The 14,623-nt window shown below is 51.5% G+C and overlaps 1 protein-coding gene across 4 annotated transcripts in view; it reads left to right on the plus strand.

Moving 5' to 3' along the window:
* ZNF362 (zinc finger protein 362) overlaps positions 1-14,623 on the plus strand; it is a 41,290-nt gene that overhangs the window by 12,304 nt on the left and 14,363 nt on the right. For 2 of the 4 annotated variants that reach the window (XM_039474096.2, XM_074380470.1), the window contains exons 2-6: positions 1,375-1,500; positions 6,968-7,031; positions 7,217-7,463; positions 10,986-11,313; positions 12,439-12,663. In XM_039474096.2, coding sequence (XP_039330030.1) covers positions 1,463-1,500; positions 6,968-7,031; positions 7,217-7,463; positions 10,986-11,313; positions 12,439-12,663 — 902 coding nt within the window. In that variant the 5' untranslated portion in view covers positions 1,375-1,462. The remainder of the gene's footprint in view (positions 1-1,374; positions 1,501-6,967; positions 7,032-7,216; positions 7,464-10,985; positions 11,314-12,438; positions 12,664-14,623) is intronic. The other 2 variants (XM_039474097.2, XM_074380471.1) reach the window with 1 other exon arrangement.

Here is a 14,623-nt window from a genome sequence, read left to right on the forward strand (position 1 = left end):
CTGACACCCACCCTCCATGTTCATGCTTTGAGGCTGGGGGCTGTGCAGGGCCTGGCACGCAGCAGTCAACTGCCTGCCCACCAGCAACTGACCCTGACCTCCCCCTGCCCCGTGCCTCTGGATCCTCCATCTGTTGCCCGCACTGGGCTAACAACTCCTTTCTCTGATTTTTTAAGAATGAATTTATTGTTTTCATTAAGCAACTGAACGGCATTACCGAGAACTTGGAAATCAGAGAAACAAAGACCAAGACCAAGATTGGCCCCAGCTGCCTCCCGCCTTGCTCCCAGCCTCGCTCTGGGTGTGGCTCCCTGAAGCTTGATTTTTCTGACGCAGATTTTTATTTCTGCCTCCTTTGTAATAGCTTCCGGACAGTTTGGAGTCCTGCTCTCTTGCATTTGCTTTGTGAGGAGCTAATTCCCATGTGGCCATGGGGTCTGGGCACATCTCTTCTTTTTAAAGATGGGTTCTCGCTCAGTCACTCAAGCTGGAGTGCAGTGGTGTGATCATGGCTCACTGCAGCCTCAAACTCCTGGGCTTATGCGATTCTCCTGCCTCTGCCTCCCAAAGTGCTGGGATTACAGACATGAACCTTGCCCAGGCAAATCTCATTTTTTAATGTCTGTGGGTCGGGCTGTAAGTTGCTTTACTGAACCCCTCCGCATTGCAGTGAGTGAGGCTCACTACACCCTTCCCTGGACTTCTGTTCTCTTTGTGTTCATTTGTCCAGGTCTGAATGTCTCCAGGTGGCAGGGCCTGACACCTGATATACCCCTTCCTCAGTACCCCTCACTTAATTCCCCTCTGTGGAGCTTGCTGGGCTGGCCTCAGAGACACCCTTTTGGGACAGGGTGATAAACAGACCTGGTTTCAAGTTCAGACTCAGCTCTGTGACCTTAGGCAACTTGCTCAACCTCTCTGGACCTCAGTTTCCTCATCGGTACAGTAGGTCTATTATGAGAGTAAAATAATGGCTGTAAAATATCCTGGTACAGTTCCCAGTCCATTGGAAGTGGCCACCTTGGGCTAGAGACCGGCAGAAATGAATGAGCACCAACCCTACTTGTGAAGCGTTTGAAGTCCAGTGGGGAGGACACCCAGGAAAATATAACTGCACTGGAGTGCAGTTGGCCCTATAGTACCGGGTCAGATCTGGGTGGCATCCTAACTCCATCACTTACGAGCTGTGTGACTTGGGGCGAGTTGGTCAGTCTCTCTGAGCTGCACTTTCTTCTGTTACATGTGCATCTCACAGAGTCATTGGGAAAATTCAGTGACATGAATCATAACATACTCAACACAGATGTTGAAATCAATGGTAGCTGGCACTTTATTACTATTATTATTGTTGTTATTGTTATTCCCATATACAAGGTGCTGTTGGGAACACAGAGGAAGTGACTGGCTGGGGGTTCAGGGAAAGCTCCGTAGAAGAGGGAACACTTGAGCTGGGTCTTGAAGGATGAGTAGAAGTTCACCAAGTGGGAAAGGACACTCTAGGTAAGGAGCCTGTGATTCCAGGTTGCACTCTGTCAATGAGGGTTTGTTCTCTGGGGGATTAAAGCACTGTGTTTGTCCCGCCTTCCCTGAGTGCCCCCTCTGCCACCCTCCGGGTCTGCCCTGGGGGAGGTGTGTGCTTACCCTCCTGTAGCAGCCTCCTGTGTCGTGGTGGCTGTGGGTTCCTCCTCACGGCAGCAGCTGGGTCCCCATCAGTCCATGTTTGGGGCCACAGGTCTGTGTCTGTCATGTGTGTCTTGGTTTGGTACTGTCTGTCCGCATGTTCCTGTGGCTGTATTTGTCAGCACTGGTATCCACTGGGCCTCCTGGGCTCCACTGTGGGGGCCCCTTTGCATGCTTCCTCGGCCTCCAGCTCCAGGCCTCTTTAGCCGCTCTCCTCCCTGGCCCAGGTGCAGCCCCTGTCTCTCTGCTCTGCTTCCCAGGGGCTTCTCGCTGCCTCTTCTCCTGGCCTTTCTAGTCCCCTCTACACTGGGCACTCAGAGGGGCCTTTCTCAACCACAGATTCTGTACCATCACCCACTGCTTCAAGTCCAGCCTCCAGGCCTAGGAATCAGGGGGCAGCCTTTTAGATCTGGCCCCAGCTGCTGGCTCCCACCTCATCTCCTGTCAGGCAACACTGGATGCTCGTGGCTCCCCTCACACACTGTTGGGCTCCTTGCCTGGGGTCCTTTGCTCAAGCTGTTGCTTCTGCTGGGAATGCTCTCACGCCTTCTCTGCCTGGCTAACTCCCACTCATCCTTTAAGACCCAAGGCAGGCATCACCTCCCCTGGGAAGTCCTCCCTGGTCCTCTCCAGGCTGGGTCAGGTCCCTGGCTCTGGGCTGCTAATCCCTTACATGGGGGGCAGGAGCAAATGCCTTGCCCAAGATCACACAGCTGGTGAGTTGGAGTCAAGATTGGAACGTGGGTATGTTGGGCTGCAAACAGAGCAGGCTGTTCCACGGTCCAGCTGAGGCGACAGTGGCTGGGACCGTTGGAGAAGAGTGGGTGGGCTTGAGAGAGATTTTGGAACTGGAATCCTGAGGACATGGCTGAGATGGGTCTGAGGTGGGTGGGAGGGAGGGTGAGTGTGGTAGATCACTGTGTGTCTCTGCAGGAGCATCTGGGCAGATGGGGATGTCTTGCTGTGAGTTGGGGATGACTAGATGAGGTGCATGGCATAGGGGAAGACCAAGTCCAGCTCAGGCCTGTGGAGTAGGAGCAGCCCAGGAGTCGGCCTGTCGGGGAGAGGCCTGGCAGGAGGTGGGGACTTTGGGTGTGGCGGGTGTTTAGACTCTAGAGTGGGTGGGCCACCCAGGAACTGAGGCTGGTGGGAGAGAGGGGGCTCCCACTCCATCCCGAGGAGCTGATTTGGTGGGGAAGAGAGGCTAAAGATGTTAAAGGAGGCAGAGAAAGGGGAACCAAGGTGTCATGGCACACAGGACTTCTCCAAGGGACCGGGCGGCAGGGAGGCCGCGGAGGACAGGACTGGAAGGTGGCCCATCAGCTTTGACCTCAGGGAGGTCACTGGTGGTGTGTGGAAGGTCCCATACATGGCAGTTCTTTGCAGAAGCTTGTGGGTCACTTGTCGGCTTCCTCCACCTAGCTTGGGGCTGGGGAGGTCAGGGTTCTTTCCATTTGGCTCAGGTTCCCCAGCACTGGTCCCCGTTTGGCCCAGAGGATTTGTCTGGTCTGAATGGATGGATAGACGGATAGGTGGGCCAGCTGCCATCAGCAGCAGAATGTTTCATTCATTTGCCCATCCATTGTTTTTCACCTTTTAGAATAAGAGAAACAAAATGACATTTGCTCCCCTGTAAGGATCAGCCCTGTGTCTTGGGGCTCACAGTAGAAAGTCTTGGCTTTTGTCGTGCTTGAGGCCTGGCCACCAGCGTGTCTCCTCTGCCCATCCTGGCATGCACACTCAACCCCAGGGAGGCTCCTCTTTCCCCACCTGCAGCCCTCACCAGATCCTCAAATAGTTCCCTCTGCTTCAGCGCTCCCCTGGTCCATCATATTTCCTGATGCCTTTTCACCACCAGCATTCCAACCCAAGATCTTAGCATGGCATTCAGTGCCCTGCGTCTCACCACCTCCCTGCGCTGCAGCTGTCTTTGGTGCCCGTGGGTGCTGTTCACTGTCCCAAGCCTGCCTTGTGCTTCCACATCTCCGTGCCTTTGCTCAAGCCGTGACCTCTTCCAGAAATGTCCTTCTGCCTTGTCCCTCTGTCCTGAACACACATCTGGCCATGTCTCTCTCTGGCTTCAAGCCCTTCCCTTAGGCAGGGTCTGAGTGGCTTGGTCTGATCCTGGCCACCTTCCCCCCACTCACCTCTTACCAGGGCCATACCCTCTCATACAGGTCCCAGGGCTGCACAGGGGGTACCTACCTCAGAGTCCTGTTGGGGGTCTCACATGAGATGCTGTTGATGAACACCTAGAAATGTGTCTGACATGCAGGAAGAGCTCAGGAAATGTTCAGCCCATGCCCTGCCTTCCCTGTGCCTGACACACAGTAGGTAGACACCAGGACTAGGGTCACTGACTGGATCATTAAATTATGTAGAACCAGCCAGTAAAGGATGCAGAGAAATCAGGCAGAAGTGATACTGATCAGATTAAGCGATCTGGGGCCCAATGAGAGTGAGGGATGGCCCCTGCCTGACCAGGGGTCTGATAGGTGGCAGAGAGAATGCTGTATCCCAGCTACGGTACCCAGGGGCTAGGCCCCCTCTTCCCATAGCTCCCTGACCAGGGTCCTGGCTCTGAACTTTGCATTGAACTAAACTAAAGAGGAGGAAAAGATGGATCTTCCAGAACAGAGAAGCAGCGAAGCGCAGTGGGCAGAGTCCTGGGCCAGGGCAGGAGTGAAGCAGGGTAGCCTGTTTCACCCCATTTTATAGATGAGGAAACCCGAGGCTTAGAGAGCTAGCACCCAGCATCGCAGCGCAGTGCTGCTTCCTGTTTCTCATGCATGTGGCCTGAGCAAGACGCCTCCCTCCTGGTGCCCTCGTTTCTTCCTCTGTGAAATGCGGGTGAAACTTCTTCCTTGCTTGCCATCCTCCTGGGGTTCTGATGAGAATGCCGGTGGGCACAGAAGAGCATTGTAAACTATGAGCAGTGATAGATAATTGTATGGGATTGTCTTTAAAATCATTCTGATTATTATTACTTCATTTATTCATTCCATCATGCAACTCACATTATTGATAACCGCTGGTGCTGGGTGCTGGGGAGACCCAGATGAACGAGACAGATGTATCCAATCCATTATGCAACTCACATTATTGATAACCTCTGGGCCTGGGTGCTGGGGAGACCCAGATGAACGAGACAGGTGTTTCCAATTCCCATGCTTCTCTGGTTAAGTCACCCAGCTCCCTGCCCTTAGCCGTGGAGTCTCCTTACCCTGGCTTTACAGCGCAGTCCCCTCCATATTTGCCCCTGTGGACAACAGCAGAGTTGGGACAGGTCCAGACACGGCTGTTTGAGCAGGTGCTTGCCTGTGAGGTCACAGCCATGTCATCCTAAGGTAGGGCTTATTCACAAGCCTGTGGTCGGGACGCTTTGTCGTTCCCCTGAATGGCCAAGGGACTGATGAGCTGGACTTTGGAGTCAGGCAGATTAGGGAGGGAATCTCAGCTCTCTGCTTACTTGCTGTGTGACCTTGAGCAAGTCACTCCACCTCTCTGAATTCAGTTTCCTGAGTTATAAAATGGGGATGGTAAGAGGGCCTACCTGCCTTTCAGCATCGTTGTGTCTGGCACAAGAGAGGCACTTGGTAACCTGCAGCCTCCTCACTGTAATTATTGTTTCGAGTTTGTTCTGGGAAAGGAGAAGTCCCAGGGGTCTGGAGCAGTTGGGGAGAACTCCAGGCAGGAAGTACTTGTGTTGGGCTGTAAGGGATGGGTGGGCAGAGGGAAGGGCATCTTGGTGCCTGTGGATGGCAGAGCAGGAGGGCTGATACAGGGCAGGAGCTGCCCCAGCCACCTCAGGAGGGTGCTCTGACTCAAACTGGCCCTCAGGCTGGGAGTGAGGGGTAAGGATGTTTGGATATAGGTATTGAGCTATTTGTATATGGGCATTTGCTCTACCAAAGACTAGAGTTTGCAAAGCAAATTCCCCAGAGGAACCAGCTTGAGCAAATCTGATTTCTAGTTTTGACTGTAGCACCTTCGCCTTGTGGCCCTAGACAGGTCTTCTCCTTTGCCGCTCTCTGAGCCTCAGTTTCTTCACCAGTAAAATGGTATAATACTACCTCTTATGCTTCAAGTAAAGATCACAAGAGATAATTCACGTAAAATTTCTTTCTTAAAATGAGATTAGATTGTGTCCTTATTGAGGGTTTTCTCCCGAAACCCTATAGCGACCATTCCAGTAGGGGCTTCTCAAGCTCATAGGACCAGGAAAAGAGGTTAAAAACACTTAATTTTGATCTTTCCTGTCAAAATAAACAATTACATTTAAGCAACAATACCAGTTAGGCAAGTGTTTTCTGTAAGAGAGAGATAAGAGAAACTTGACAGGGAGCAGGACTTAATGGAAACCCTCTGTGAGGCATGGTCCCTGTAAGTCGCTTCTTGACTTACTCTAGGGTCGCAGGAAGACAAACCTTCTGGAAGACTGAGATAGCCCTGAAGGCCCATCCTTCATACTGCCCTGGTTGAAAAGGCCTTCTAACCGCACAGGCCTGCCATGGAACTTGCCAGAGGTGAGGGCCACCAGACAGTTTGTCACATACTTTTACCGGAGAGCCCAGACTGCCCTCGCTTCAGGCCTCTCCAACCCCACCCCTCTGTAACCACAGCATTCTCATGCACATCGTTGTAGGTCAGATATTGCACGTCGAATTGAACAACCACAGGTGGCCTGTTTCTTGAAGATAACTTTCCAGTAATATAATTTCTTGAGTCAAAGGGCATTGATCATTTGCGGCACTGTAAATTGTCCTGCCAAACTGCCCTTCAGAAAGGGTGTTTCTGGTGACCCCATGTTGCCCCCAGAGTTTTAGAAGGATGTCTGTACTCAAGGGTCAGGGGGCAGAAGGGCAGGGATTAGGGATGGGCATTTACAGATTTGCTCCAGGACTCCCCAGTTTGTCTCTGGACTTGGGGGGAACCTTCTGTGCTGAACCCACAGTGTTGGCATAGTAACCTGGGGCCCTCCTGGGGATGGAGATTGGTTAGCCAGCATTGGGGTAATGAGGGGGGAGCTGGATGAGCATACATACTAAGGTTTCGATGTGACCTTTGCCTTCTGGGGCCCACTAAGTGAGTGGTGAATTAAGGTTTTTCCGCCTGGAGGTGTGGCTCCCTGGGCCTGGTGGGAGGCCTGCTGTGCTGTGAGGCTGAGGGACCTATGGGGACATGGATCCCAGACATTGGCCCCGACTTGAGTGGGTGAAATTGAGGGGTGCTCGACAAGGCGTGGGGGAGGGCTCCCTTCCCGGTGACAGTTGATCTCTTCCTGCAGGATGGCCGAGCCTCGATTTAACAACCCCTACTTCTGGCCCCCTCCTCCCACCATGCCCAGCCAGGTAAGACTGACGTCGCCCCTCTGGCTTTCCCACTCTCCCTGGAGCTGCTTCGCTTTGCCTTGGGTTTTGGCTGTGGCCTGCGGGGCGAGGGGTGAGGATCGAGGGGCTAGCGGGTGGACCAGCGGGCCTGGGGAAGGCTCGGGGCGCAGGCCAGACCGCCTCAGCCCCTCCGCTTCCGCCCGCAGCTGGATAACCTGGTCCTGATTAACAAAATCAAGGAGCAGCTGATGGCCGAGAAGATCAGACCGCCTCACCTGCCGCCCACCTCGGCCTCGTCGCAACAGCCGCTGCTAGTGCCGCCAGCGCCCGCTGAGAGCAGCCAGGCCGTCATGTCGCTGCCCAAGCTGCAGCAGGTGCCGGGGCTGCATCCGCAGGCAGTGCCGCAGCCCGACGTGGCGCTGCACGCGCGGCCGGCCACCAGCACTGTCACAGGTAGGCGGCGCGGGCGGGGCCGCGCGAGTGGGCGGGGCCTGCGAGGACTGGACCGAAGGGGGCGGGTGTAGAGGGGGCGCTTGGTGAGGATGGGACCCCGGGAGGTGAGAGCAGGGTGGGCAGGGCCTGAGGGTAGGACACAAAGCTTTGGGTGGTGGGTCTGGCCCCGACGAGCCACAGCACCAGACTTCCAACAACCCTGTACTGGAAAGACGCTCCACCCCACAGTGGACACGACAGGAGTGGGTGACTGCCCCATAGGGCATACCAGGAAAGTCAAGTTCACATAGAGAACTTTGGAAATCCCGAGATTCTTTGGGACTCCAGAGAACGACCCTGACCAGATCTAGGGGGTCAGAGACTTCCTAGGAGGAGCCAAAACGCAAGGAAAGGTTGGCTGCAAACTAGGGAACTGGGACAGGAAGTGGAAACCGCACATGCGAGGGGAGTATGTGTGTAGGAAGCAAGAGAAGGATAGACCGTCAGGGGTGGGAAGGCCGGGAAGGTGGTGGTGGTGATGATGGTGATGATGGTGATGATGGTGATGATGGTGATGATGGCAGCTGGCTCCAGTCGAGCACTGGTGTCTGTTCACCAGTGTTCATTGTACTCCCAGCAGCCTGTGAGGTGTGTGCTGTTGGTATTAGGTGGAACACTGGACTGTTTTGACTTAGAAAAACAGCAGTTTCATGCAGTTCACCTTAATGTCTCCATTCAACAGATGAGGAAACTGAGGCAGCGAAAAGTAAAGCCACATGCAACCACAGTTTACAGCTAGTAAGAGGCAGAAGCCGGCAGTGTGGCTCCAGAGCCCATGTCTTTACTCTGTTTCAATGCTCAGTTCTGCTGAGGCTTCGAGGAAGTGGGCACCAGATTACGAATGGTCCTGTGGGCCACAAAGGGGTTTGGACTTAACCCCTTGGGCAGTGGGGAACCATTGAAAGTTTTTAAGTAGGGGAGGAAACACTCAGAGGTGGGTTGAGAAAACCAGGTCTGGCTGCAAGGTGGAGACTGGGCTGTCAGGGGATCAGCATGCCAGCAGGGAGATTGTCAGGAGTGTGGTGGCCTGGGCAAGGCAGCGGTAGTGGGAACGGAGAGAGGTGGACAGATCTGAGATACATCGTGGGAGAAGAGAGGACAAGATGTAGAAGGGTGAGGGAAGGGAGGAGGTGAGGGAGACTCCCAGGGCACTGCCCCTGTGATGGAATCCCTGGAGGAGGAACAGGGCTGGGGAAAGATGTGAGCTTAGTCTTGGATAGGTTGAGGCTAGGGTGCTGGGGGACATCCTGGGGGTAATGACAAGGGGCTGGAGCCACCAGAGGGCCTCCTTGGAGCCTGGTTATTTAGGCTTTCTTGGGAGACCACAGTGGCTGGGCTTTGTTCCTCCCCTGTCGTCCTTACTGCCAGCTAGGCGCTTCTGCCTCTTTCCGTCTCTCCCCGCTTTTCCCAGAGTCACCCAAGAATTACAGGGCCTGGCAAACCTCTCCAGGCCCCAACTGCACTCTGCACATCCCCTGTTATTATGATTTTATTATATTTATTTTTTCCATTATAAAAGTAATATTAAAAAAGTAATATAAGCATATTAAGGAATATTTGGAAAAAAGAGAAACTAGCAACACAAAAAATCATTCATAATCCCCAGCTCCCAACCCAGCAGCTCAGAGAGGCTCTTGGTCCATTTCCTTCCTTTGCCATATTTTTTTGTTTTCCAGTATTCATGTGTGTTTCGCTGAGCTTGTGGTAGGGCTGTACCTATTATTTAACTTGCTTTTTCTACTCACCATTCTGTCATAAACATATATATTCCACTTTTTATTATAATGGTAATACATAGTCATTATAGAAAATTTAGAAATTGCCAACAAGCTGAAAAGAGAAAAAATAGCCTTAATCCTACTGTTAGAATTTTTATATGTTTATAATTTATTTTATTTTGTCCTTTAATCACAGATGTTAAAAATAGATGAACTCACCAGGTAAAAGATTCAAATAATATAGAATCGGGTAGACAAAGAATGAAAATCTCCTTTTACCAAAAAAAAAAAAAAACTTCTCTTTCCCTAGAGAGAACCACAATTAGCGGTTTGTTGTGTCTCTTCTCAGATCTAGTCCTGTGCGTTTACATGCACATGTATCTTGTCCATATATATGTATGTAGTTTGAGTGTGCCTTCTTTAAAATAGATACCTCGTATGTCTGATTTGCTTCTCTCGTCTGACAGCACATTTTGACCTCTCTCCCTGTCACTGCATCACATCGAGCTTGTTTTAGTGGCTGTGCAGTTCCCCCAATGAAAGTGGACCACGGCTGCTTACAAAGCTCATGCTGAGGACAAATAGGTTGTGTCCAGTTTTGTCTGATCACCGATTTGTATGGAAGGCCCATGTACACACATCTCTTTGCTCATGTGGGAATGTTTCTTTATTGTAGATTTCTAGAAGTAGAATTGCTTGGTCAAAAGTTATGTACATTAAAATTTTTTGAATTACTTATTATTTTTTAAAGAGATAGGGCCTTGCTCTATTACCCAGGCTAGAGAGCAGTGGCATGATCAAGGCTTCTTGAAGGCTTGACCTCCTGGACTCAAGTGATCCTCCCACCCCAGCCTCCTGGGTAGCTGGGACTACAGGCACACATCACCACACCCAGCTGACTTTTGTATTTTTTGTAGAGACAGATTTTGCCACGTTGCCCAGGCTGGTCTTCAACTCCTGAGCTCAAGCAATCCTCCTACCTCGGCCTCCCAAAGTGCTGTGATTACAAGTGTGAGCCACCATACTTGGCCATGTTTAAAATTTTAATGGCTGTTGCCCGACTACCTTCCATTAAGGCTTTGCAAATGTACACTCCCACCGCCAGTGTATGATACAAAACATTCTCCTGCTGACTTGACATTATCTTTTTCAATGCGCAGATCTTTAGTTTTTCTTTAAAAAAAAAAAAAAAGAACCACACAATAGATACCATTTTCATCTGTCTGTTTCAGCTGACAACGTAAATGTTTCTAGTTCCCTCATTTTTAAAAGAACTTTTATTACAAAAGTTTTTTAAAAGCTCATTGGCAAAGAATCAAAGTACAGTTAAGCCCTTTTATTATTTTTATTTTTTCTGTGCATACATATGTAGTTTGCTTCAACAAACATAACCTTCTTTTTAATGGGCAGTTCAGTAGAGGCAATTGATCGCTGTTTACCGAACCCCTTCCTAATGTTGCATATTTCAGTTGCCTCCAAAATTTTGCTGTTATTAATAAGACAGTAGTGAACTTCTTTGTGCCTCGGTCTTTTTCTATGGTTTGAATTTTTCCAAAGGGCCGCTGTTACCTAACTCAGTTTAATCTTAAGGTGTCTAAGGCATCTTACACATGAAGCTGTCATTTAGTTGCCCCTGCGTAGTAACTTATGAATGTTCATTAAGGGGATGCTCGCCTGCCAAAATCACATAGCTGGGTGGGCGGGCCGGGCCGAGCTGGCCTCTGCAGCTCCCCTCACCCGTGACCCCACCCACATGTCTTTGCAGGTCTGGGGCTGTCCACCCGGACCCCGGCTGTGAGCACTTCTGAGTCGAGCGCGGGCACGGGCACGGGTACCAGCACCCCGTCCACACCCACCACCACCAGCCAGAGCCGCCTCATCGCCTCGTCCCCCACCCTCATCTCAGGGATCACCAGCCCCCCTCTCCTGGACTCCATCAAGACAATCCAGGGCCATGGCCTGCTTGGCCCCCCCAAGTCCGAACGCGGCCGCAAAAAGATCAAGGCAGAGAACCCGGGGGGTCCGCCTGTCCTAGTAGTCCCTTACCCCATCCTGGCCTCGGGCGAGACTGCCAAGGAGGGCAAGACGTACAGGTGGGGGTTTCAGGCGGGACGGGGTCCAAGTGGGCTTGGGGCTGGGGCTTGAGCCAGGGCTGCCCCAGGAGCCCTGCAGCGGGGCTGAAACAGGACACCTTGGGCCAAGTGGGGTAGGGGGAAGGCCAGTGTCTGGAGGGGCGGGGCCTTGTGGACAGCCCCGCCCACATCCGAAGTCCAGGTACAGGGAGGGCTCCTGGAGAGAATAGAGCCATGGCCCCTTAGGTGTGGCCTGTGTCTGGCAGCCACCCCCACAGCCTCGGGTTGTGAGAGTCAGTTTCCTCCTCCCTTTAAGCAGTGTTGTGTCAGCCCTGGCCACCTTTGAATCACCTGTCTCTTGGCCGTGCACCGTGGCTTCTGCCTGTAATCTCAGCACTTTGGGAGGCCAGGGTGGGTGGATCACCTGCAGTCAGGAGTTTGAGAGCAGCTTGGCCAGCGTGGTGGAACCTTGTCTCTACAAAAAATACAAAAGTTAGCCGGGTGTGGTGTTCACCTCTGTAAAATCCCAGCTACTCAGGAGGCTGAGGCAGGAGAATCACTTGAACTTGGGAGGCAGAGGCTGCAGTGAGCCAAGATTGGGCCTCTACACTTCAGCCTAAGCGACAGGGTAAAACTCTGTCTCAAGAAAGAAAGAAAAAAAAAAAAAAAGATTCACCTGAAGGGCTTTCTGAAAATGTGGATGCCAGGGCTTTACCTCCAGGAATTCTGAGTGAATTTGTTGAGTGTGGATGGCATGGGGGGTGGGGCAGGCATTGGTAGTTCTTGGAAGCTCCCCAGGTGATTCTAATGTGCAGCCTGGTCGAGAACTACTTCACCCCTTAGTGCCTCCTCCCCCGAACCATGGGATGTGATCCTGAACCAGGATCAGGCCTGTCTTCCCTATGAGGTGTAACCCTGTGTCCTAGGCTCCGTAAATGTTCCCCCAGGTGAGAGCTTCCTCTTCCAGATTTAAGGGTGCCCAGGTTGGGAGACTGTCCCTTGTCTTTCCCAGGTGGGCCTGTGCTTCTTGGGCTGCTCACAGGCAAGACCTGTCCCAGGTGCAAGGTCTCTCTGATGTAGAAGGCCTCCCTGAGATGGATAGACTGGGGGATCTTCCCAGGTGTGAACGTGCCTCTTGCCCCGCAGGTGTAAGGTATGCCCGCTGACCTTTTTCACCAAGTCGGAGATGCAGATCCACTCCAAGTCGCACACAGAGGCCAAGCCCCACAAGTGCCCGCACTGTTCCAAGTCCTTTGCCAACGCCTCCTACCTGGCCCAGCACCTGCGTATCCACCTGGGTGTCAAGCCCTACCACTGCTCCTACTGTGATAAGTCCTTCCGGCAGCTCTCCCACCTCCAGCAGCACACCAGGTGAGTGGCCTGCCTGCTGCTGTCCTGCTGCAGCCCAACTCAGCTTAGCACCTGTGGCCTGGCACATGGAGCCAGTGGAAGGAGGGACAAGGACCTTCTCCAGGTGCCTGTTGCCCTTGGGGTCTCGGGCCTTGCAGACCTCACTGGCCTCAGAGCTTGTTACTGCCCCCTGCCCCCACTGTTTCTCATCTCTATGTCTTTGTACATGCTGTGTCCTTTACCAGAGACACCCTCCTGCTTTTCCCTATTTCTCTGGCCATCCCCTTGTCCTCTCTCAGTCTAGCTTCCTCCAGGAAGCCCTCCCTGATTACTCTAGCTGGGTAAGGGACCTGACCTCTGTGTCTCCACAAGGCCCTGTGCATGTCCATCACAGCTGTGGTAGGTGTCGCACCCATGTCTATTTATCTGCCCACCTCGCTCAGTCTGCTGGGAGTTCTTGAAGGCAAGAGCTCGGTCTCCATTTCCACACCCCCAGTTTGTAGCACATAAGCAATTATTAAATATTTTGGAACAAATAGAAGTGTTTTTTACAGAGCATATGATTCATCTACTTAACACATATTAACAGAAACTTTTACTCTATGCCAGACACTATTCTAGGTGTTGGGGATACAGCCAGGAACAAAACAGACAAAAATCTTTGCCTTCACGGGGCATACAATCTAGTTGAGTGTGTGAAAGGGAGATTCAAAGCTATAAATGCTTTAAGAAAAGCTTGTGGCTGAGCACAGTGGCTCACGCCTTTAATCCCAGCACTTTGGGAGGCCTAGGTGGGTGGATCACCTGAAGTCAGAAGTTCAAAGCCAGCCTGCCCAACATGGCAAAACCCCATCTGTATTAAAAATACAAAAATTAGGCTGGGCTTGCTGGCTCATGCCTGTAATCCCAGCACTTTGGGAGGCCGAGATGGGTGGGTCATGAGGTCAGGAGATCGAGACCATCCTGGCCAACATGATGAAACCCTGTCTCTACTAAAAATACAAAAATTAGCTGTGCATGATGGCGGATGCCTGTAATCCCAGCTACTTAGGAGTCTGAGGCAGGAGAATCACTTGAACCAGGGAGTCAGAGGTAGCAGCAAGCAGAGGTTGCAGTGAGCTGAGGTCTCATCACTGCACTCCAGCCTGGTGACAGAGCAAGACTCCGTCTAAAAAAGAAAAAAAATTAGCTGGGTGTGGTGGTGGGCATCTGTAATCCCAGCTGCTTGGGAGGCTGAGTCAGGAGAATCACTGGAACCTGAGAGTGGAGGTTGCAGTGAGCCGAGATTGCACTCCAGCCTGGGGAACAAGATCGAAACTCTGTTTCAAAAAAAAAAAAAAGAAAGAAAAATTGGGCAGGAGCGTGTAGACATCAGAAAGACTGGTTCACCAAATAAAAATACCATTGGTATTTTAAAAAACAAGTCAAAGATTACCAAGATTTCAGTTCATCTGTTCAGAGGGGAAGCAGCAGAGTTTTCTCACATGACGACGATCATCTCTGTGAGCATTGTCACGTGTTTGCCAATATCAGCATTGGAAAAGTCAGGGATAAAATTGGTTTTTGCTATGGAGTTTGTAATTTACAGAACTCACCAGGTTTTCTGTTTTTCAGACTAACACTACTTAGAATGGCTTTTTTTTTTTTTTTTTTTTTTTGAGATGAAGTCTCACTCTATTGCCCAGGCTGGAGTGGAGTATCATGATCTTGGATCACTGTAACCTCCACCTCCTCAGCTTACCAAATAGCTGGATTACAGCTGTGTGCCACCTTGAGAAGGGCTGTATTTGTTATTTGCTTTTTGTGTTTTTTAATCATTTATTCATTTATCATCATTGTCTTTGAATTCTTTATCCCTGAGTGCAAAATGTTTTACCTTGTCTATTTTTGGGGCACAATGTATGAGTATGATAGTAAGAATCAAATGGCAGGCCGGGCTCGGTGGCTCGTGCGTGTAATCGTATCACTTTGTGAGGCTGAG

The sequence above is a fragment of the Saimiri boliviensis genome, chromosome 11 (assembly GCF_048565385.1).
Source record: "Saimiri boliviensis isolate mSaiBol1 chromosome 11, mSaiBol1.pri, whole genome shotgun sequence".
Taxonomy (NCBI): Eukaryota; Metazoa; Chordata; class Mammalia; order Primates; family Cebidae; genus Saimiri; species Saimiri boliviensis.